This window comes from Melospiza georgiana, unplaced genomic scaffold (genome assembly GCF_028018845.1).
Source record: "Melospiza georgiana isolate bMelGeo1 unplaced genomic scaffold, bMelGeo1.pri scaffold_29, whole genome shotgun sequence".
In the NCBI taxonomy this organism is placed as follows: Eukaryota; Metazoa; Chordata; class Aves; order Passeriformes; family Passerellidae; genus Melospiza; species Melospiza georgiana.
In genome coordinates, this window is record NW_026652215.1 from 5,233,763 (window position 1) to 5,257,202 (window position 23,440).

At 47.7% G+C, this 23,440-nt stretch overlaps 2 protein-coding genes across 2 annotated transcripts in view; both read right to left on the minus strand.

Moving 5' to 3' along the window:
• The window catches only part of LOC131096396 (zinc finger protein 271-like), a 459,223-nt gene that overhangs the window by 319,339 nt on the left and 116,444 nt on the right, over positions 1-23,440 (minus strand). The gene's annotated exons all lie outside the window — the stretch shown is intronic.
• Positions 10,220-11,152, minus strand: LOC131096481 (olfactory receptor 14C36-like). Its single transcript, XM_058044820.1, has one exon. It carries the CDS (start codon positions 11,150-11,152, stop codon positions 10,220-10,222), a length of 933 nt encoding a protein of 310 aa, XP_057900803.1.

A 23,440-nucleotide genomic window follows, 5' to 3' on the forward strand; every position in this document is an offset into this window, starting at 1 on the left:
ACCACCCAGAGACGTCTGGGTTCAGCTGATAGAGCAGCTGCATTAGAGACAAGGTTCATCGTTCTGATAGAGCGGAACCGCCAGCAGCTCTGGGGGTGAGCTGGGTGAACCTGTGCATGCGTGTATTAAGGTTCATTGTTCTGATAGGGCAGAGCTGAACCCGCGTATGTTTTCTTTGTTTGTGTGTGTGTGAGTGGTGTCCGGACACTGTGTTGCTGTATGTTGCATTGAGTGATCGGCGCGCTGTATTTGTAATTGTGCAAGTGTATAAAGTGTATGTTGTATAAAAGAGAGTAAATCCATAGTGCTCTACTGTGCAGGGGGTGGAAGTCCTACCCGCCGCTGAAGAAGCTGAGTAAACACCAGCCAAGGCAGGCTGTGGGGGCGGGGAGCGCCCGACAGAGAAAACAGAGTAAACTGTAGAAAAGCGTAGGTGAAGACGTTTATTGAGTAAAAGTAGTAAATTGTAGTGTAAGTTGTGCATACTTTCACCGTGGCTAGACGAACCCGAGGGGTTCCTCTGCCTCAGTGGTTTAGACTCGACCCCTGAGAGTTTGTGAATCCGGTAGATTATTGGATAGATAGGGGAGACAAACAAATTCATAAATTCATTTAAAAAAACTCTATCAGACTTCAGCTGGCACTCTCGTAAGTCTGGACTGAGAACAACTTGCTGTAAAAGATTTAGAGCTCCCTGTAATAAATAGAATAGCTTGCCTTTGCGAAAAATTTCGAGTAGCCTTTGGTACATCAAGGGGCTGGCACGCTGTGTAAGTATTATTACAGTGTATAGTTTGTGAGAAACGCTGGTATTGCTGTTCTAACAAACGACAGAGCACGTTCCTCAAGTGTGGATTAGAAGTTTCTGATCAAGCTGATTCAGAGTCTAAGATCTTAAAACTTGTGTGTGGGAAATCGCATCTGATACCTGCCACTTGGAGTGTGTGGGAGGAAGATTGAGAAGCTACTGTGAAGTCCTCTGAAAAGAGGTTTGGGTGGAAGCGAGATAGGGCAAGAAGGAAATAATGAGAACTAACCAGAGCAAAGAAGTTCCACAGGCCAACCCCTTAGGGTGCATCTTAGCCCACTAGAAAGAAGTCACTAGCCGGGGGAGCTCTGAGAATAAAAAAAATCTAATCCAGTATTGCACACACTAATAACCCTTATACAAGTTAGAAGACAGAGCAAAGTGGCCACCCACTGGAACCCTAGACTATAATACTTTACTGCAGTTAATGTTGTTTTTAAGACAAGAAAGTAAATGAGATGAGGTCTCGTATGCTGATAAGTTTTTTGTTTTAAGAAATCACCAAGAGTAGCAAAAAAACTGTGAGATTAAATCACCCTCAGACCCACTGGTCTTAGCCCTTGAAAAAGATAACAAGGCAAAGAGAATGCAAATCAAACGCTGTTGTTCAGCATGCAGTATAGGACAACGGTGTATGAGATCAGATAAGGTCTATCGTTCTGAGGAGCAAGAACGAGACACATTTGAGTGAGTGAAAGCTCCTCCACCTCCTCCCCGGGGCGGGGAGGTTAGAGAAGTTGAAGCTGAAACTGAAGATGAAGAGAAAGAGTACTTCCCCAAAAAGGAGGAGGACTCAAGTAGAGAATGCACATCTACTAGAACCCACCCCACCCGTGGGAGTCCAGTTGCATCTAGAACTAAGAAGCAAGTAGTGCTACAGGCCCCTCTGCGACAGGCAGTGGGACCAGAAGGAGCCAAATTAATGATTAAAGTGCCATTTACCACCCTTGATTTAGAAGCATGAGAAAAGATTGCGAAGAATTATTGTGTTGACCTGATACTCACTGCCAAATGCCTACGATATGTTATCAAACAACACAATCCAGACTGGGCTGACATCCAGCTACTACTAGATGCTTTCACTGAAACAGAGAAACTGCTGATCCTAAAGACAGCAGAGAATTTGGCAGAAGATTACTGTAAAGCCACACAGCTAGATGTGAAAGAACATTTCCCCCTCCAAGACCTAGAACGAGATCCTAATGTGTCGGCAGAGGTAAAGAAATTAGCAGAGTATCAAGAGTAGATAGCAACAGGGGTAGAAAGAGCTATTCCAAAAACCATAAACTGGTCTGCCTTATATTCCTTTAAGCAGAAGCGTTCTGAGACTCCATCTGAATTTCTAGAGCGTTTAAGGAATACTATGCGTCGTCATACATCATTAGATCCGGAGTCTGAGATAGGGACAAATCAACTAGTTAATTCATTTTTAAAGCAGTCTGCCAGAGGTATCAGGCATAAACTTCAGAAAATTCAGAGACCAGATGAGAAGAATCTTGAAGCCTTGTTAGAAGAAACCTGGAGAGTATTTAGTAACCAAGAAGAAAGATAAAAAGAAAGAATGAAAAAGTTAGTGGCGGTAGTACAAGAAGAAAAGCAGAAGAAATACAACCAGAGACCGCCAAGACAAAGACCACCTCAGCTGAGCAAGAACCAGTGTGCAATCTGCAAAAGAATTAGTCACTAGAAAAGCCAATGCCCAGAATGAAGAAGGAGTGACCAACAGATAGCTGCACACGTACAAAACAACTGAAGAGGACTGGGGGATTCTACCCCAGTAGATCCATGACAATGAAGCTAAGAGAAGAAAAGAAAAGAGTAGGATTTTTAGTTGACACATGAGCTACATATTCAGTCTTAAATAAAGCTTTAGTACATGTAGAAAATGATTATGTTGTAATGCAAAGAGCAACTAGCCAGTCTGAAAGGGCATATTTTTGTAAACCTTTGAAGTATACATTGAGAAAACAATAAAGTATTCATAAATTCTTGTACATGCCTAATTCACCAAAAGCACTTTTAGGGAGAGATTTAATGGAACAATTACAAGCAACCATTACATTCAGAAATGGGGAAATTACTATGGAGGTGAATGATCAAAAGTACATAGAGGTATTAAGTTTAACTCTGGCAGCTATTGGCATTAAGGAAGAAACTGATGAAGAAATACTAGGTCAGGTATTTCCTGGGGTGTGGGCCTCTGATGTGCCAGGGAGGGCAAAAAATGCCTCCCCCATAGTAATCAAACTCAAGGAGGGGGCGCAACCAGTGAGAATCAAGCAGTACCTCCTAAAGAAAGAGGATAGGGAAGGAAGGGAAGGAATCAGCCCAATAATCGAAAATTTTCTGCGGTTAGGATTACTGAAAGAATGCCAATCTGATTTCAATACTCCCATTTTACCTGTTCAGAAATCTGATGGGTCATACCGGATAGTACAGGATTTGAGGGCTGTCAATAAAGTAATAGAAGATCTGTATCCGGTGGTAGCCAATCCATACACTTTATTAATTTGCCTAACACCTGATCTAACCTGGTTTACTGTTTTAGATTTAAAGGATGCCTTCTTTTGCCTCCCCATCCATGAAGCCAGGCAAAAAATCTTTGCATTCGAATGGGAAAGCCCTAAAAGTGGGCGCAAAACCCAGCTCACATGGACCAGACTACTCCAAGGCTGGAAAAATTCCCCTACTTTGTTCGGAGAGCAACTTGCAAAGGATCTGGAGTCCTGGGAAGCTCCACAGGAAGGAGGGAGGCTTTTGCAGTATGTGGATGACCTTCTAGTGGCCACTCGGACGAGGGAAGCATGTGTGGCCTGGACGGTAAGCCTTTTGAATTTCCTAGGACTCCAAGGATACAGAGTATCAAAGAAAAAGGCACAGGTAGTGAAACAGAAAGTTATCTACCTGGGGTACGAGGTGAGTGCTGGGCAACGGACTTTAGGGCAGGCTCGCAAGGAAGCCATATGCCAAACCCCAAAACCCCAGACAATAAAAGAGCTCCGAACCTTCTTAGGCATGGCAGGATGGTGCCGGCTGTGGGTTTATAATTATGGACTGCTTGTCAGACCCCTCTATGCTCTTATTGCCGATGGAAGCAGAGATCTCCAGTGGACAAAAGAAGCAACACGGGCCTTTCACCAGCTGAAGAATGCTCTCATGTCAGCTCCAGCTTTGGGACTTCCAGATGTGAGTAAACCATTCTTCCTGTTTTCCCATGAGAAACAGGGAATTGCCCTGGGAATACTGGCTCAGGACTTGGGTCCATACCGGAGGGCAGTTGCTTACCTCTCTAAGCAGCTAGATGCAACAGCCAAAAGATGGCCAGGTTGCCTTAGAGCTGTAGCAGCAGTTGTGCTGAATATTCAAGAGGCATGCAAGTTTACCCTGGGACAAAAATTGACTGTGCTAGTGTCCCACACAGTATCTGCAGTACTGGAAGTAAAGGGTGACTACTGGCTTTCACCACAGAGATTTCTGAAATACCAGGCCATCAGGGTAGAGCAAGATGATGTAGAGATCGTGGTGACTAATATTGTCAACCCAGCTTCCTTTCTCAGTGGAAATCAAGGAGAAGCAGTACACCATGATTGCCTGGAGACCATTGAAGCTACCTACTCCAGCCGCCCAGACTTAAAGGATACCCCTCTGGATGACGCAGAGACCTGGTTCACTGACGGGAGCAGCTACGTTGCCAATGGGAAGCGACATGCTGGGTATGCAGTGACCACCTGCAGAGAGGTAATCGAGTCTGGACCCTTACCAACAGGTACCTCCGTGCAGAAGGCTGAGATAATTGCCCTGACCCATGCCTTGAAAAGGGCAAAAGGGAGGAGAATAAACATCTACACAGACTCGAGGTATGCATTCGGAGTTGTACATGCACATGGGGCCATCTGGAAGGAGAGGGGACTGCTTACCTCACAGGGAAAGAACATCAAACATGCTCAAGAGATAATACAGCTGCTGGAAGCAGTTCAGCTGCCTGAAAAGGTAGCAATTATGCACATTAAGGCACACCAAAATGTGAGCTCAGAATTGGAAGAAGGAAATGAGCTGGCAGATAGAGAGGCAAAAGAAGCAGCAAAAGGTGAGGTAGCTACTGAAGGAGTCCCTATTCCAGATGGACAAATCTCCCTTGAAGGTAAACCAGAATACAAGAGAGATAGGAAATTAATTGAAGATCAAAAAGGGACATATAACCAAGAAGGGTGGGCTACCATTGAAAAGAAACTGGTAATCCCTTCCCATCTATTGTGGTCACTAGTAAGGGAAGAACACCAGAAAATGCACTGGGGAATAAATGCCCTATACACATACCTGATTGAAAGAATTGTTGCTAGGAATTTATATGCCACTATTACTCAGGTGACCCGACAGTGTGATCTTTGCCTCCAGACTAACTCCAAAAATACCCCAGACCGAAACTCGGTCAGACTGGGAGAGGCCATGGGCCTGGACAACAGTGGCAAATTAATTGACTTTTCAGAACTCCCAAGGAAAGGGGGGTATCGATATTTGCTGGTATTGACAGATACATTTTCAGGGTTGCCAGAAGTGTTCCCCACCAGAACTGTCAAAGCTAGAGAAGTGACCAGAGTATTATTACAAGAAATAATACCACACTTCAGAGTTCCAGCCACAATATCCTCAGATAGAGGATCACATTTCATTTCCAAAATAGTGCAACAGATTAGTAGCCACCTGGGCATAGACTGGGAACTTCACACCCCATACTGCCCCCAATCAAGCGGCCAGGTGGAGAAAATGAATCATTTGATTAAACAGCAAATCATAAGACTGGGGCAGGAAGCTAATCTACCTTGGCCCCAAGGTCTTCCACTAGCACTATTGCGAATTCGAACGAAACCTAGAGCTAAAGAAAAGTTGAGCCCTTTTGAAATACTCTATAGAAGACCATATGGAATACAAAAGGGAGTGTCCACCCACATTGGAGAGGTAACACTAGCCACCTACATGGTGGCCTTAAACAAACAGCTCAAGGAAATTGAGAAACATGTGGCTGGAACTCAGAGCCGGGAGTTAGATGGGCCAGTACATAACATACAACCTGGAGATTATGTATATGTTAAGTCTCTTGCAGAAAAGACCTTGGAACCACAGTGGGAGGGACCATTCCAAGTGCTTCTCACCACCTTCACTGCAATCAAAATCAAGGAGCAGAACACCTGGATTCATCCCTCTCGGGTGAAGAAGGCCCAGAAACCCCTTGAGGAGTGACGCCAGGAGACAATGAACTGAGACTAAAACTTACTCGGGCAAAATGAGTATATTGCGGTCGGGAGTAGCTCATATTTTAGTTTGTAGAATTGTTTTGTGTATAATCATAACTGAAGTTTTAGAACTTGAGAGTACCTCTGTTCAAAGTAATGCTAAATGGCCTTGGTCCCTGGCATTTAATCAGTATACTGGATCCATAGGAAAACCTTCTGAGATAAAAGATTTAAACATATCTACTGTAGTCATCCACGAGAATCAGGTATATGAGGAGCAAGAATGGCAGGAACAGGAACTGTGGACACTTCAAGGAATCAGAGGAGAAGAAATCAAAGTAGGGTGCCAGGTCATCAATAGGGCAGCTTATGAGAGACCAGATGTAATTAGTGTCTGAACCTCCCCTGGTGTATATGAACACCAGGAAGTCTGTGATAACCTAAGTGAATCAGACTGTTGGTGTAATTTCACCTTGATACAGCCTGTAGAAGTGACCTGCCTTTGAGCTTGAATTACTATCAGACTTTCATTTGAATTCAAAGTGGACACTGCACTTTTTACCACAGCAGGGCCTTATACACCCCATACTAGTTCAGACTCTACCCAAACTCCAAACTAGAACCTAACGTAGTAAAGAATGCGACTGAACAACAGCTATTATTCAATCCAGAATGGTCTCTCAAATGTGTGGAGTTGATAATGCAAATTAGCATCTCAAAAATCCAACCAGCCTGCTCCTCCTCCCTAAAAACTTCCTTTGAGGGCTGGACAACATGGTTACAAAAACAGGCATATCTCAGGACAAGAAAGGAAGGAGCCAGCTCTCCTGGTGCCTAAAACCAGGAACACCAAGAAATCAGTTTCCCTAGGTCATTTTCCAAGCTGGTTGGCTGAACATTCAGGCAATGGCTGGTAAAGGGTGCTGAACTGCAGGTGGTAAATTAACCCAAGCAAGGAAGGTGATTTTCTTTATTTATAGCTATCCCTTTTCCTACTGAGATCTGGATCAGTGATTGTCCCAGTCTGAGGCAGTTGGATTCTGCTTAAAAGAGGTGGAGAGAGACCCCCTCCCCTCAGAGCTCAGCAGCAGGCTGTAGGATTTTGTGCATCACTTTTGTGGGGAGTGTTTCAAGTAGCAGAAACCTGATCCCAGTTTCTTCTGAGGCACTGCAATGAATTTAGGCTCTTCTCTCAGACTTACCCTTCATTATTTACTTGAGGCTTGGACCTGAAGCTAGGGGCAAGGTGGGTGAGGTTTTGTAGACCAGGAGAGACATTCCTGCTTGCCACACATCTGGGAAATCAGGTGCTTTGGAGGGGAAAGAGATTCCTTGAGGTCTCTACATTTCAGAACAAACATCTGCCTCAAGTATGACCTAAACCTCTGTCAGATACACTTGTGAAGTGTGTCTGAATTTGCAGTGTGAGCCCAGCACATCCCTCTGGCAGGGAGGGATGGTCATGGACAGAAAGCAGTTCCTGTTCCCCATAACAAACATCTAACTGGCATATTAGGGACAAGATTAGGAGTTTTAAATGGAATTGATTCAGAAATACTGGTGAATAAACTGGCCACTGCAGCAGGTAGCCTAACAAAATTGAAGCAGCCTTTATAGTCATCTCTATTGGCATTAGGAACTAGCCAGTGACAGATTTCAAAAGTACTGCCAAAGTAAGGAAGTATGAAAAGGCCAGGGACCAAGACCACAAGTTGATAGCAGAAGCACTTAGTATAGTTCAAGATAATGTGTCTTTAGCTTTCAGTTGTATACAATAACAGTTGTGGATACAAGCAACAGCAGCTCTGATCATATGGGAAAGGGGTGAAGGTAATTTTCCAGCTGAAATTCAAGAAATTGTGTGGGATAATGCAATTGATATTGAAAGGAAGTTTCAATCCTGGTGGACTTTGGTGAATTTCACCTATGATCCTGTTTCTAATGAGGCAACTGCCTTTGTGCTTACCGTACATAATGCCACTGTTTATGTTATCCATCCCATCGTTGCTCTAGGATTAAACCATGAAAAAACAATACTCTATCCTCCAGAACATAGAGTGTGGGCACGAAAGATGAATGGAAAGTGGCAGACAGTAAACTTGGAATCCTGCATTACTAGAGAACAGATGGGATTCATTTGTGAAAGCAATACTATTAATGCTCAGGATGTGTGTTTGGACACTGAACAGAGTATTTGTCACTTTGAAATTCATCCAGTCACTGACCAGAGAACTGTGCTCGTATATACTGGAAAAGGGTGAATGCTTGAGAACTGCTTGTGCTGCTGTACAAATTGATAGCAATGATGTTATTCTGTCTAGTAGAAACCATTCTAATCTCTGTATTTGTAATTTTGTTAAGATTATTTGGTGTTATTTTTCGTATTTGGTACCAGTAATATCCCACCAGCTGATTTAAGGCAATTACACAATGTATCACAGACTACCACCTACCCCTAGTGGGATGAACCTTACATTGGTAAAACAATTAATTAAGCACCAAGACCTATTGGAACGCTTGAAAGGAATCCAAGGAAGCGGAAAGAAAACCTTAATTACTGTCCAACATGATACAAAGGAGATAACCAGAGTTCTACAAAGAATAAAACAAAATATAGATCATCACTGGTGAGATGTGATCTTTGGGTGGTCACCAACTGCAAATGGAATCTTTAATAACTTGTGCCACCCCATTGTAGTTTTACTAATATTAGTTGGGATAAGATTAGGATTATCTATTATATTGTTAATTTGGAACTGGAGAATGCTACAACGAATGGCTGTACTAACCTCTGTGTCAAATGTACATGGTGAAGCACTAAAAGACACTTACTGTCGTGAAGGTTTTCATTAAGTAAAAGAATTTACTTATTTCCTAGGAAAGGGGGGGGAATGAGACAGAGTAAAGATCCATTCTGAATTAGGTGAAGTGTCTAAGAAAGGTGAAAAGTCTGTGAGGCCAAAGCTGAAGGAAAAACTCGCATGCCGAGACAGCAAGGAGACAGAGAAAGAAAAACAGAAAACACCACAAGGTCAATTTGCCCTCGACTTAGAAATTCCTATGATAAAGAAGAACTGGTGCTAAATGTCACACGGAATGAATATGTATAAACTTATTGAGAAACTGTATTCATATGCATTTGGAAGGGGGATAAAAGAAGACCCAAAGTCTTCAGAGGTATGCATGCCTTTTTGGGGGACTTGCGTCCGGCACCCGTCGTAATAAAAGCATTCCGGGCTTTACAGCTTTTACAAAGTTGTGAGGTTTCTTCTTTTCTCTGCAAAACAACCATGGGGCCATTGTGACACTCTGGGGCCCCATGGAACCAAGGGGCCACTGTGAAACTGTGGCACCAATGAAAACATTGTGACACTGTGAAGCCCCATGGAACCAAGGAGTCCACTGTCAAATATTGGGGCCCTATGGAACCCAGGAGACCAGTGTGACAGTGCAGGGCCTGGTGTAACAAGGAGGCCATTGTGACAATGAGAGGCCTCATGGAACCAAGGACATCTTTGCAGATGACACCAAGCTGAGTGTGAGTGTTGATTCTGTGGGAGCATAGGAGGGCTCTGCACAGGGACCTGGACAGGTGGATCTAGGGGGTGAATCCAACAAGGTGAGGTTTAGGAAGACCAAGTGCCGAGTCCTGCACTTTGGCCACAACAACACCTGCAGCACTACAGGCTGGGGACAGAATGGCTGGACAGTAGCCAGGCAGAAAGGGACCTGCAGGGACTGATGGACAGCAGGCTGGGCATGAGGCAGCAGTGTGCCCAGGTGGGCAAGAAGGCCAATGGCTCCTGGCCTGGATCAGGAATGGTGGGGCCAGCAGCAGCACAGCTGCTGTGCCAACACTGATCTGCCCACAGCTCTGCACACAGACATTGCTGCTGCAGCTCCAGAGAAGGGAACAAAAGGGCATCTATGCAAAACAACTTGGCTGGGAGATCCTTTAGTTCCTTTAAAGCCACAAGTGCGTGGCCCCTCATTGACACAGTCTCTGGCCACAGGGAAGTTGGAGAGAAACAAAATGAGAAATGGCAAAAACAATGACATTTCTTTGTGGGCAATATGAAAAACTAATACAAAGGAAAAAAAGAACAAACCACAACCAAAGCAACAAGAAGTATGAAAGATGTCTTTTAGTAGAAGTGATTGGCAGAAATTGGCCAGCGTTTTAATGTTCCTGAATGCATCCAGCCATCAGCCTCCACACTGCAGCCTTGAGCTCCTGGTTCCTCAGGCTGTAGATGAGGGGGTTCAGGGCTGGAGGCACCACCGAGTACAGAAATGACAGGGCCAGATCCAGGGATGGAGACAAGACTGAGGGGGGCTTCAGGTGAGCAAAGACAATAGTGCTGAGGAACATGGAGATCACAGCCAGGTGAGGGAGGCAGGTGGAAAAGGCTTTGTGCCGTCCCTGCTCAGAGGGGATCCTCAGCACAACCCTGAAGATCTGCACATAGGAGAAAACAATGAACACAAAACAACCCAAACCTAAACAGGAACTACCAACAATGAGCCCCAGTTTCCTCAGTTTAGACTGTGAGCAGGAGAGCTTGAGGATCTGTGGGATTTCACAGAAGAACTGGCCCAGGGCATTGCCATGGCACAGGGGCAGGGAAAATGTATTGGCTGTATGCAGCAGAGCATTGAGAAAGCCACTGGCCCAGGCAGCTGCTGCCATGTGGGCACAAGCTCTGCTGCCCAGGAGGGTCCCGTAGTGCAGGGGTTTGCAGATGGACACGTAGCGGTCATAGCACATGATGGTAAGGAGGAAAAACTCTGCTGAGATGAAGAACAGAAAAAAAAAGAGCTGTACAGCACATCCAGTGTAGGAGATGTCCCTGGTGTCCCAGAGGGAATTGTGCATGGCTTTGGGGACAGTGGTGCAGATCATGCCCAGGTCGCTGAGGGCCAGGTTGAGCAGGAAGAAGAACATGGGCGTGTGCAGGTGGTGGCCGCAGGCTACGGCGCTGATGATGAGGCTGTTACCCAGGATGGCAGCCAGGGAGATGCCCAGCAAGAGGCAGAAGTGCAGGAGCTGCAGCTGCTGGGTGTCTGCCAATGCCAGCAGGAGGAAGTGGCTGATGGAGCTGCTGTTGGACATTTGCTGAGGCTTCTGGGGACCTGTTCATGGAGAAAGGACAGTGACAAGTCAGGAGAGGCTGCTTGGAGCCAAACCTGGTCCATTCCCTGTAGACAGTCCCTATAGCTGGGACTCACTCACCCCCCTTCCTGCTCTGGGGGGAACCTTTGTCTGCAATCAGAGCACAGTCACACTCCCAGGTCACCCTGGGATAAACCAGACCCTTCCCAGATCAGAGGATCCCTGAATGTCTCACCCTCTCTAAAGGTGTCTGGGTAAGGTCTCAGCCCCCCCTTGTACCAAGGACACTCACGGCTCCCTGGGCAAACCCAACAGCATTTCCTCAGCTGTGGCAACTCTGCCCTTCCCCGTGTGACATTCAGGAAACTCCCAGAGGCTCTGGCACAGATTTGCACCCAGGAGGGCAGCTCAGAGCTTGGAAGGGCACAGCAAGGAGATCCCTGGCTGTGCCCATGATGAGATCTCAGGGAGGGGGCTCAGCTCATTCCCCTTTCCCATGGACTGCTTTGCCCACAGCCCCACAGGTGCCAGGGAAGCTTGGACACCTCATTCCCATGGACACACCCCTGCCTGGCAGGAATGCCAAGGGCAGTGCCTGACTCAGCTGCTGCAAATGCCAGAGCCTCCCTGAGAGCAGCAGATAACAGTGACAATATCAGGGCACAGCAGAACCAAGAGAAGATGTTGTGTGCCTGAGAGGGCAGGGCAGAGACAGCCGGGCACTCAGGACAATGTTCCCATGCCCACCTGTGCCTGGCACCTCCCACACACCAACAGTGCCCTCATCCTGCCCCCAGCTCTGCTCTCTTCAGCCCCCTCTCCTTCCCTGAGCATCTCCCTGGGCCTGGACATTCCCTCCTGAGAGGAGCCTTGTCCCTGCCCGTGCTCACAGAGCCCATCCCAGCCTGTGTGCCCTGGCCGGGGCCCTACAGAAACCTGCCTGTGTGCAGGGCCCTGGCTGGGGCAGGCTCTGTGTGCAGCTGGGCAAGGGCAGCTCAGGAGAGCCCTGCTGGGCCCTGCAGAGTTGATGCTGCTGCTGTCCACGGCTGAGGAGTGGCTGAGGGCCCTTTGGGAGGCTCCCAGCAGAGAGACTGACCAGCTTAATTTACAGTTCTGCAGTCCCTGTAAATGTTCAAACATTCGTTGTAAGATCCTGTGTGTCCCTTTCAACTCAGAATATTCTGTGATTCTGGGATTACAATTCCTGTTCTGCTTCTGTCATCCCCCTGTTGTCTATAATCAAGAGAGAAAAAAAAACCCTTCCAACTATGTTAGAACAGTAAAGTAAGAAAAGAGACACTTATAGGAAGCTTTCAGGTGTCCCTTTGAGGATGTAGTACATCCTGGCCCCTGATTTCAGCAATTTATCAAGGTTGATAAATTAGGATATTTAACAGGAGCATCCAATATGAGATTCAGTTGCCCTGGTTACACACCCCTGGGACAACCAATTGGAGTAGGTCCAAAGGCTTCTTTACCTTCACTTTTTGTTCTGATTGTTCACATCGTGGTCAATTAAAAAAATGTTTTTGTAGGTTCTCTTCCTCATAATAAGATTATTGGATAGTAAGACTGATATGACAGTATTTCAGAAATGTATTTAGACAGTGAGATTATTGTTCTAAAATCTAAGAGAAAGGTTAGGAACTGTACTAGAGGTAAATAAGGATTATAATTATGTAAGTATATAATAGTAATTTAATACTGTTAATTAAAAATGTAGTAGTGTTATGTAAGGATTGTAGATTTATAACTATATAATGGTAATAATTAACAGAGCTTTGAGTATATAAAAAAGTATAAAATGTATAAACCTTTTTGTCATCACCCCACCTTTCCCCCTTCTCCAAGTAGGAAATTGAAAACACTCTCAGGAAAGCTCCTGACCTTTACAGCAATCCCTGGCTTACCTTCTTTGGGAAGTGTACTCCGGAGCTGTGCCCAGGCAGGTCTGAAGCTGGGAGCAGCCCTGCCCCACCCAGCCCCTCTCTGCAGCAGCCCCTGCCCTGCTCAGGGTGGCTCCTTCCCCCCACAGCTTCTCCCCAGCGCTGGGAGCAGCTGCCAGGGCCGGCTGAGAGCTGTCCCTGGCAGGCAGCAGAGTCCCTGCCCCAGCACAGCGCCCTGGGCTGCAGGACCCTGCTCTGCAGGACAGCCCTGGGCACCCCTGGCTGCAGCCCCGGCTGCTCAGCCCTGCAGCAGAGCCTGGCAACAGGAGCTGCCTTGGGCTGTGCCTGGGCTGGGGCAGCAGGGAAAGCCAGCCCTGCCCTAGGGCCACAGCCCTGCCCTGGAGCAGCTCTGAGAGTCCTCCTGAAAGGTCCTCAAAGCTGTGGGATGTGCCAGCTCCAGGAGATCCCTGCAGGAACGGCAGCTTCTCTTCCCAAAGCCAGGGAATGACTGTTTCAAACCTGGGCTGATTTCTGCTCTAGTGAGCCCCGAGTGAGCTCTGCTCTGTGCTCCCAGCCCAGGCTGAGTTTAACCCCTCTGTGCCCTGTGCTGTGCCCGGCGTGGCTGCAGGCAGTGCCCAGCCCTGCTGGGCTGTGCACAGGAGCTGCTCCTGGCCAGAGCTGTCTCTCTGCAGCGCTGCCCTTGCCAGGAGCTGCCTCTGTGCCGGGAGCCTCTCTGCAGGTTTTTGAAAGGACTTTCGGTTTGGCTTTTGCCTTGGAGTCTCTGAAAGGTTTGTGCAATCATGGCCTCCAATTACTGCTGTAATTAGTCCCTGAAGAGGCTTTGTCAGTAACAACACTCAGTGGAGCTCGTTTATGCTTCAGGGTACTTGAGTTTTTTCAAAGTACTTGATGTTTCCCTTTTGATACAGAATCTGTGAGAGGTTTGTGCAATCATGGCCCCAATTATCTGCTTTAACGAGTCCCTTGAGAGCTTTGTACTGAAACTTAGCAGGGCTCATTAATGCTTTGAGATACTCAAGGTTTTAAGGTACTTTCTGGATTTAAGAATCCTTTTAGGTACTTTTACGGATTTTCCTTTCCTCACTGAGTCTCTGAGAGGTTTTTGTGCCATCCTGGCCTCCAATTCTCTCCTCCAAGGAGTCCATGAGGAGCCTATGTTGTGTATCTTTCCCCTTTCTGTTTTACAACAAAGATGGAACTTAAAAAATTTTGTAAGACTTTCTAAAAGCATTCAAACAATCATGGGAACATTAACAATACAACAACAACCACCAAGAGAATTAATAGTCCTGCTTTAGCTAGACATCATCCAACCCTTTAGTCCCTTGGACTGGAAGAGTTTATTGAACCAGTCTTTTTTTTCCACTTGAAGCTTCTTGAATCCTTCAAGTACCTGAATGCTCTTGTGGATTGACTCGCTGTGGATGGAGAGGTCCATGCAACACATGCCCTCAGAGTCTACACAGCCATGCCCATGTGCCCAGAGTAAAAACTCTATCGCTGTTCTGCAAGGTGGCATGTTTGATGGTCTCTATGTCTGAGAGCAGGCCACTCAGTGTGAGGGAGGTAGCACTGGTTTGCTTACTTAACAGGCACCCAAGATGGTCTCATTGTCCTAAAGTTTTAGCTGCAGCCACCCAAGGTAGTCCACACTGGGGATGCTACCATCCAATACCTGGATTAAAGCTTGCAAAGCCATCTCTTTGATATCATCCAGTACTTCTCTAGGGATAGCTGCTGCTTGGTCATCTGGTAGGCTGTGTTGTCCTTCTCCAGCTAGATGGTTGATTCCACTCTTGCGTCATTATTAGCATAGTCGCTATTAAACAATTTAGTAAACACTTCCATCCCCCTTCCCACAGGGTGTATTCTGTGGGTGACAACAACATGGTCATAATATATTTTAAATCATAGGGAGTTAAGACATGTGCTGTAAACATGGCCCTCATTAGGCCATTAAAACAAGGGAAGTCTCTCCTATGGTCTTTAGCTGCCCTACACAGATCCTTGATTTCCCCTCAAACCAATGGCTGATACATGGGATTCTGGCACGTTCTTTCATAACATACGGGGGCAATGAGGGGTTTTGAGACTGTTTGCCAATCTCTTTCCTTACCTGCTTATTTCCAGATCATTTCCCAGGGATCTTCTGGGGTTAAAGGGGTGAGGTGGCTCTGGGGAATCCAAACTATTTTCTAAGGAGGAAGAATAACTTGGAGGAGAAACATTCGGATTAGAAATAGTGTGACAGTTGGCCTTAGTATCTTTGACCATGGGGTTATATTGTTGCTGGAGGTTGAGGCAAAGGGCACTGCCATTTTGTCAGGTGTTGGGGAGGAAGGGCCTTGATTTAGGATGGCAAACAACTGGGCTGGCATTCTGGAGGCATGTCCCAGGGTGGAGGTGGAATGATTGACAGTGGGGGTGTGACCCACAATTGTGGGGGTGGTGTCTGGAGGTGCGTTCAGGGCGGAAGAGAAGGTTGTGGTAGCAGAAAATGGAGGAGCCAAGATGGAGGGAGGATGATTGGCCTCTCGAGCCACGTTCAGGCTCCTTCCATCTTAACTCTCCAGGGCATGATACTCCAAGAGAGCATGGCCATCACCATCTTGGACCATCGTGGAAGGTCTGAGAAAGGCAGGTTTGGGGCGAGGTCCCAAGTTAGGAGTGACCAATGGATTGAGTTTTCAACACACTGCTGGCTGGTGAAGGGTCTCAAGGGTGGTGTGGATGATGGGGAGTATGTGGGATGCAATGGAGTCCCTTTTGATCAAAAGGTTGTACAATTTAACTTCCACTTAGTCTCAAAATTCAGTGGTATGGATTTTGACACCAGAGGTGTCTGGAAATTTTTTAATGATCCACCTCGTGATTGATTTTTACTCGTTCTTTGAAAATATTTCATCATGACCAGTGACAATTAAAGCATTCATATACACTCCTTTCTACTGTGGACATCTGGCTGGCCATTTTTCTTTCTTTTCCTTATGGAGAAGAGCCACCGCAACGCCTCAAATTATTATGGGTGCATACTGTAAAAACACAATGGCAAAATGGGCAATAAATATCTTGCATTTCCCCAAACCCACCTGCAATCCTATGCAGGTGAAACCATCGTTGTCCCTGCCGATCCTGGGCAAGGTCCCTTGAAGCAACGATGAATCCGCCAGGCCCGGCACAATCTAAAATCCCAGGGAGCACTGGCCTATCCATCAGCTAACCCCAGCTGACGTGACTGACACAGGTCATGGACTGAATGTCATGGTCCCTGTTTGGGCACCAAATGTCCCAATGAGGGTGGCTCTGACAAACATCTCTGGCTCCCTGAGTTCAGGGTGAGTGTGGCGAAAATGAAAAGGAGCAGGATCAATGGAGTTGTTTAAAAGGAACTTTAATAACAGGGTGAAAAATAATAAACATGGAGAAATCCAGCACAGTACAAGGGGCAGGATGCTAAAACCTGAGACAAAGGGCAAGCAGCAACAACTTGGGGCTAGAAAACTAGAACAACAATCATGTAGAAGAAATAAGTAACCAATAAACCAATACAGGAGTAGAACTTGGACAACTTAGCATAACAACACTAAAGGCTTATGGGAAATGTCTCAAGCTCACCCTAAGTAAATTGAATGATTCCTAGGACTTGAAACTCATGCCCAGTTCTTCCAGGGTAAAATCTGTCTGACTCTGAGTTATATCTGGGCTAACTCCCACACCGCTGCTTTGCACTGACCCCTTGGGACCATGCGGCCAAACAGAGCCACAATGCTATCCTTGTTTCCACAAGGCTCTGCAGTGTCACAATGGCCCCTTCATTTCACAAGACTCTCAAATGTCACATTGGTCTCCATAGGAAGGAAACCACAGAGCCCCAATGTTTCAGGAGCGGATGAGCAGCAGCCATCAGCAGCCAAGGCAAGCCTGACCTGTCTGTCCTTGCAGGTTTGCTTGGAGCAACCCTTGGATATTTTAAATTAAGAATGTGGAGTCCTAATTTAGAACATTTGTGCCTGGAAAAGAGGGATTTTTTTTTTTCCATACAAAGAAAAGCACAGAGCCCTTTCCAGTGTTTGGAAAATAGATGAGTGCTGCCACACAGAAGTCAAAGACAAGCCAGACCTGTTTGTCCTGGCAGCTTCTGTCTGGGAGCAATCCTTGGATAGACAAACATTGGGAGGTGGAATCGTAATTTTGGCCATGGATGCCTGGAAAACATGGACAGTTCTTTTCCATAAAAAAAAAGCCCAGAGCCCAAATGTTTCAGGGCAGATGGGAATGGCCTTCAGCATTCCAAGGTCAGGCAGACCTGTCAGGAGACCCCTGGGAAGCCAAGGCAGCCACACCTATTTCATGTTCCCTTCATTCCACAGGGCCCTGCAGTGTCACAATGGCTCCTTGCTTACATGGTGCCCTCAGGTGTCATAACGGTCACTTGATTACACAAGTCCTTAAGGATCTTAATGGTCTCCATGGTTCCACAAGGCCCCACAGTGCCATAATGGTCTATAGGTTCCATGAAGTCCCGCTGTGTCCAATGGCCCCTTGGTTCCATTGAGGCCCAGTAGTGCAACAATGATTCCCTTGGTTCCACAACTTCCCATAGTGTCACAATGGCCCCTTCCTTCCATGAGCCCCTGCAGGGTTACAATTGTCTCCCTGATTCCATGGGGCCTTGCAATGCCACAATGCTCTCCATGGATCCACAGTGCCCTGCAGGATCACAACGGGCCTTTGGCTCCACAAGGCCCTGAAATGCAGCAATAGCCTCTTGGTTCCACAAAGTCCTGCTGCTTCACACTGGCCCCTTGGGACCGTGAGGCCCAACTGGGCCACATGTTCTTGGTTCGAAGAGAACAGAAAGATGTTCTTGGTTCCACAAGGTCCCAGAGTGTCACAGTGGCCCCTGGGATCCATGGTACCCTGCGGGGTCACAATGTTCCTCTTGGTTCCACAAGTCCCTAAGTGTCACCATGGCCCATTGGTTCCACTATGCTCCGCAGTGTCACAATGGTCTCCATAGGAAGGAAACAAGTGAGCCCCAGTGGTGCAGGGGCAGTCACCAGAGAAGCAGTCACCAGAGGTCAAGTTTAGCCCAACTTGTGTCATCCTGGATTTTTAAGATTTTCTAAGTCTTCTGATGTTGACATTCTTGTAGTGAACTTTCTCACACACTTTCTGTAAATAACTCATTGTTTCGCATTCCTTTTATGGAGGAGGAGAGAGTTGAAGGGCTGTTGGTTTGATCAGTGTCATTGGAGAGGTGGCACTGTCACCCTCCAATCCGCTGTCACTTTTGGAAAACTATAAATGCTGGAGTCAGAATATAGACTTCACATTTTTTCTTCACCTTGAGAACAGCCATGTGTGCTTCTGTTCTTTCCTGTCCTCTAGTGACATCAGGGGAGTGCCAAAGTGTACTGCAGCCTAGGCTGAGACAAAGTCTGGATTGCCAGTGAGGTTTTATTGTCACCTCTCTTTGGTGCTTTGCCTGCTGTTCTTGGGGTAATGGCAACCACTGTGGGTTTCAAGGAGGATTCCCTCATTTTGGATCTCTGGAGGGGGGGTCCTGGAGTGGAAACAGGTTTCTATTTCCTGGAATGATTTTGAGCGATTGCTTCTGTGGGTCTGAGAGCGAGGGCTCTTTTCAGACTCTGCAAAGCCGTTCTCCAAAGAGAAGTGGTCACTTGTGGGGGTACACCTCATGGAGGCCCTCTTTGATGATTGCACCGTAGACGTGGGATCACTGCTGGTGCAGTGGAAAAAGTGTGAGGATCTTTGGCAGGGGTCTGGTCCCTCGGAGTTCCCAGTGGAGCCCTTCTGTCTCGGACATGGACGAGGGGAAGTTTGAGTTTCTGTGCGATGTGGAGCTCTCTCCCCACCCTGGGACGGTGTGCTGGGGGATGGGTCCAACACGGGGGACGGCGATGGTTTCCCTGGGGTGGATTTGGCTGTGCCAGGCTCCCTTGTGCTGCTCTGCAGTGATGCGGCTCCACAGGCTGCACCTCTCTTGGCACCCCTCCCCTCCTCCATGTTGGGGACAGGGCCCCGCGCCGGTCTCGTCCTGTCACAGGCATCTTTTCATTAAAATCCTTTCATTAGGATTTTTCCTCCTGAAGCTGAGACCTTTCAGCAACAAAGTGTAAACAATGGTTATCTGCTGCTGTGCAATGCAACAGGTGGATCCGTGATTAGTCTCCTGTGGATGTTTGGATTTACTGACCACTCACGGCAGAGCTGCTCTTGCTCTCTGATGAGACACAGATCTTTGTTATTCATTCTTTTGATTCTATTCTTAGCTTAGCCTTCCGAGAAACCTTTTCCTTTATATTACTTTTTGGTACAGTTAAAATGTAGTATATATATATATAAAAAATAATAAATCAAACCTTCTGATCATGGAGTCAACATTCTTGTCTCTCTCTCATCCTGAAAACCCTTGTGACCACCATCACATCCTCCCAGTCCACACTGAGTTTGCAGGCCGTGCTGGCACCTGTGCCCGCCAAGGCGCCCCCTGCCAGGGCTGTGGCACAACAGGGCGCTGAGGTATTTACCTTTAGTGTGAATGCCGACACAGCCAGCAGGAGGCCGTTGGGTGCCGGGGGCCGTGATGCTTCCTCACCGAATTTGTGGACACTTTCCTCGTGCCAGGTGACCGTGCGTCTGAGGAACCCTGAGCATTTCTGGCAAGAAGCCAAAACCAAGTGTGATGAGATGTCTGAGCCTGCCTCCTCACGGCATCTGCAGGGTCATTGAGGGGGCTCCTCCGGCTGCAAGGGGTGGAGGGGCGAGTGGTGTTGAGTTGGCTCCCAGTCAATCATCTCCTCTTGTCCCTGTGGGGCTCAAGGACTGGGACACAGCAGGTGCTGTGGCTTTGTCGGAAGGTCCCCAGGCTTTCCCTATGCTCAGGTGTGTTACTCATAACACCCATGAACCGCTTTTGTATAAGCTGGAGAGGGAAGTCCATGATGCGGTTGTTCCGCATGGTTTGGAGTCTGCTGAGGTTATGCAGACTCTCTCGAAGGTTGTTATGGATGTGCTGACATCTCATGACTTCTGTCGTGTAGCACGTTCGCTTTTTGACTTTGTGCAGTTTGATGTTTTTGAGACCAAGTGGGCTCGTTTGGCGGCCCAAGCGGTGGTGCAGAATGCTGCGCTGGCGCCGCAGGACCCCAGGCGCGTGGATGTCACTGACATGCTGCTGGGCACAGGGCTTTATGAAAATGCTCAGGGGCACATTGGCTTCGATCCCTTTGTGCTTGACCAGTGCCACACACTGGGCATGGCAGTGATTGTTCAGACCCTGGAAATGGCTGCTCCGAGGCAGCCGTTTGTGACCATTGGCCGGGGGGATGATGAGCCTTTCATGGCATTTGCAGCAATGCTGACTGCGTTTGTGGAGAGGCAGGTGCCTGATCCTGTGGCAAAGAGGATTGTGATTGCAAACCATGTGAGGTGTAATTGGAATGATGCTTGTAGGAGGGTCATAGTGGCTCTGCCTGGTTTTCCTACTGTTTCTCAGATGGCGGAGGCCTGTGCGGACATCATCCCCTTGGTTGGAAGTTGGCTGCCGTAGCTGCCGCTGTGCAGCCTGTCTGGGCAGCACCACAGGGCGGGTGGCCACAGCAGGGGACTGTGCAGGCTGGCAAGAAGCAGAGGAATAAAAATCAGAAGTTCAGATTTCCCATGTTCTTATGTGGTCAGTGTGGTAGGCTGAATCACATGTCCAATATCTGCAAGGCGACTGTTCATGTTAATGGCCAGGCTTTACCGGGCTCGGGAAACGTGAAGCGGAGCACGCAGAAGGGACGTGCCCAGACACAAGCTTCTCTCCATACCCAGGAACCGATGGAGGTCTCCTTTGCTGGCTTGCAGCCAGCACCCGCGGATCAGCAGGTGTGGATGTCTGCACCACAGCAACAGTTGTCTTAGAATCTTGTAAAATACACAAAGTTCCCCTGGATGCCTTTGATCCCTTGGGTGGGGGCATGAGTGCTCTCCTGATGGGGAGGTCTAGTGCCACCCTTCAGGGCATCATTGTGCACCTGGGGCTCATTGATGCAGATTTCACAGGGCAGATTTGTGCCATGGTCTCCACACCCACCCCGTCCCGTCACGATCCCGAAAGGGACGCAACTTGCTCAACTTGTGCCTTTTAAGACTTCTGTTAGCAGGACAGCTGACCGGTTGCGTGTAGCTGGTGGCTTTGGATCCACTGGGCCGCCTCAAGTTCGCTGGACTGCTGTCCTGACCAAGGACCGTCCCGAGATGCTGTGTACCCTGTCTGTTCCTGGTGCGATGCCATCGGAAATCCACCTCCGTGGGCTTCTCGACAGTGGTGCTGACATCATGGTTCTCTCCCTTGCTGCCTGGCCCGGAGAGTGGCCCCTGGATCCCATGTGGAAGTCTGACGCAGGTCTGGGAGGGACAGCGCAATGCTACTTGAGCCTGCGGCCCATGCTGCTTGCGAACCCAGAGGGACAGACAGCCTGGGTTAGGCCTCATGTTACTTCAGCTCCTCCCAACCTCTGGGGGAGGGATCTTCTTCTGTCTGGGGGTGCACATCGGGACGGATTTTTATGGGGCCCACTGCAGTGAAGGGCGCAGAGTGTCTTACGCCTCCTATTCGGTGTCTGGTGGACAAATCTGTCTGGGAGAAGCAGTGACTTCTCCTCAGGACAAATTGGTCGCCCTTCAGAACCTGGTGCAGCAGCACTTGGATCAGGGTGAAGCTGGCAGGGGGGCTTTGTACAAACCACGAACCAGACAGGGCTGCTGTAGAACGTGCCTCGAGCTGCTTTAATTTTCAGCATCAGTCTCATTACATGGTTATGACAATGGGAAGATGCCAGCAGCTCACATTCCAGGCAGCAGACAAGGAACTTAATGGTACAACTTACTTTATAAGTTTCTAGACCAATCACACAAAGCAAAAGCACATTTACAGCAGTTCTAGCCAATCACCATAAGCACACATACCTTTGGCTAAAACAATGCTTTCTTATTTGGAATAAAATACCTGCTTGTAAGCCTTAAAACACAATGCACAGAGCTCCATTATAAAGCTTTAATCTTCCTAATATCTTGCTAGATAAACTTTCTGTAGCTTACAGAGCTATTCTAGACAAGTGTTAATACACAGACCATTGTTCTATTTGCACTTGCTTTTCTACAGTTTAAATAATTTTTCTGCTGACCTATCTCATGGCTGCTGCATAACTCTGCTCACAGTTCTGCTGTGTCTGAGGCCTGCATCTTGAAGCTTTCCCAAAATTCTCTAATTTTGTGGATTCCCACACAGGGTCATCTGGAGCCTTCTACCAGTCTCTGGAATACTCCTGTCTTCTGCATCAAAAAGAAATCTGGGAAGTGGAGGTTGTTGCAAGACCCCCGAAAGGTTAATGCCGTGATGGAAAGCATGGGGACATTGCAGGTGGGCATACCATCGCCTACCATGCTTCCCTCAGACTGGCCGGTCCTCATTGTGGATCTGAAGGATTGTTTCTTTACGATTCCTTTGCATCCCGATGACAGACCGAAGTTTGCCTTCTCAGTGCCAGCGATTATCGAGGCTGAGCCCGCACAGAGATATCAATGGAGGACGTTGCCCGAGGCATGCAGAATTCTCCTGCCTTGTCTGGAGTTCACAAGAAGTTTCCTGATGCATGTCTGTATCATTATATGGAGAACATTCTGGTGGCTATGCCCACCCAGGATGAGCTGCTGAGGATTCAGCCTCGGTTGCTCAATGCTTTGCATGCTCATGGACTGCAGGTGGCTCCAGAAAAGGTTCAACAACAACCACCTTGGAAGTACTTGGGGGTCAAAATTCTGGAAGGGATGATCTGTCACCAGGAGGTGCAATTTGTGCATTCTGTGAAGACACTGAACGATGCTCAGAAATTGTTAGGTGTCATCACTTGGTTACGTCCGTACTTGGGGCTAACCGATGCACAGCCATCTCTTCTGTATGATCTGTTGAAACAAGACTCTGATCTAAAGTCACCTCGCACACTGACCCCTGCGGCACGTAAGGCGTTGCAGGTGGTTCAGCAAGCTGTTTCGGCTTGCCAAGTTTATCGCATTGATCCCTCCGTTGATGTCACTGTGTTCATCAGCACTCCAGATTGTATCCCACAGGCATCATTGGCCAATGGAGTGACAAATGGTCCGATTCCTTGCATGTGTTGGAATGGGTTTTCCTGCCCCATCTGCCACAGAAGATGGCAACTGCATTGTTTGAGCTGATTGCTCGTTTGATAATCAAATGCCGGCAATGGTGTTTGCAATTGATGGGTGTGGATCCCGCAAAGATCATACTCCCGGTGCAACAGGGGATTTTGACTGGAGCTTTGCAAACAGTGTGTCCCTGCAGAGTGCT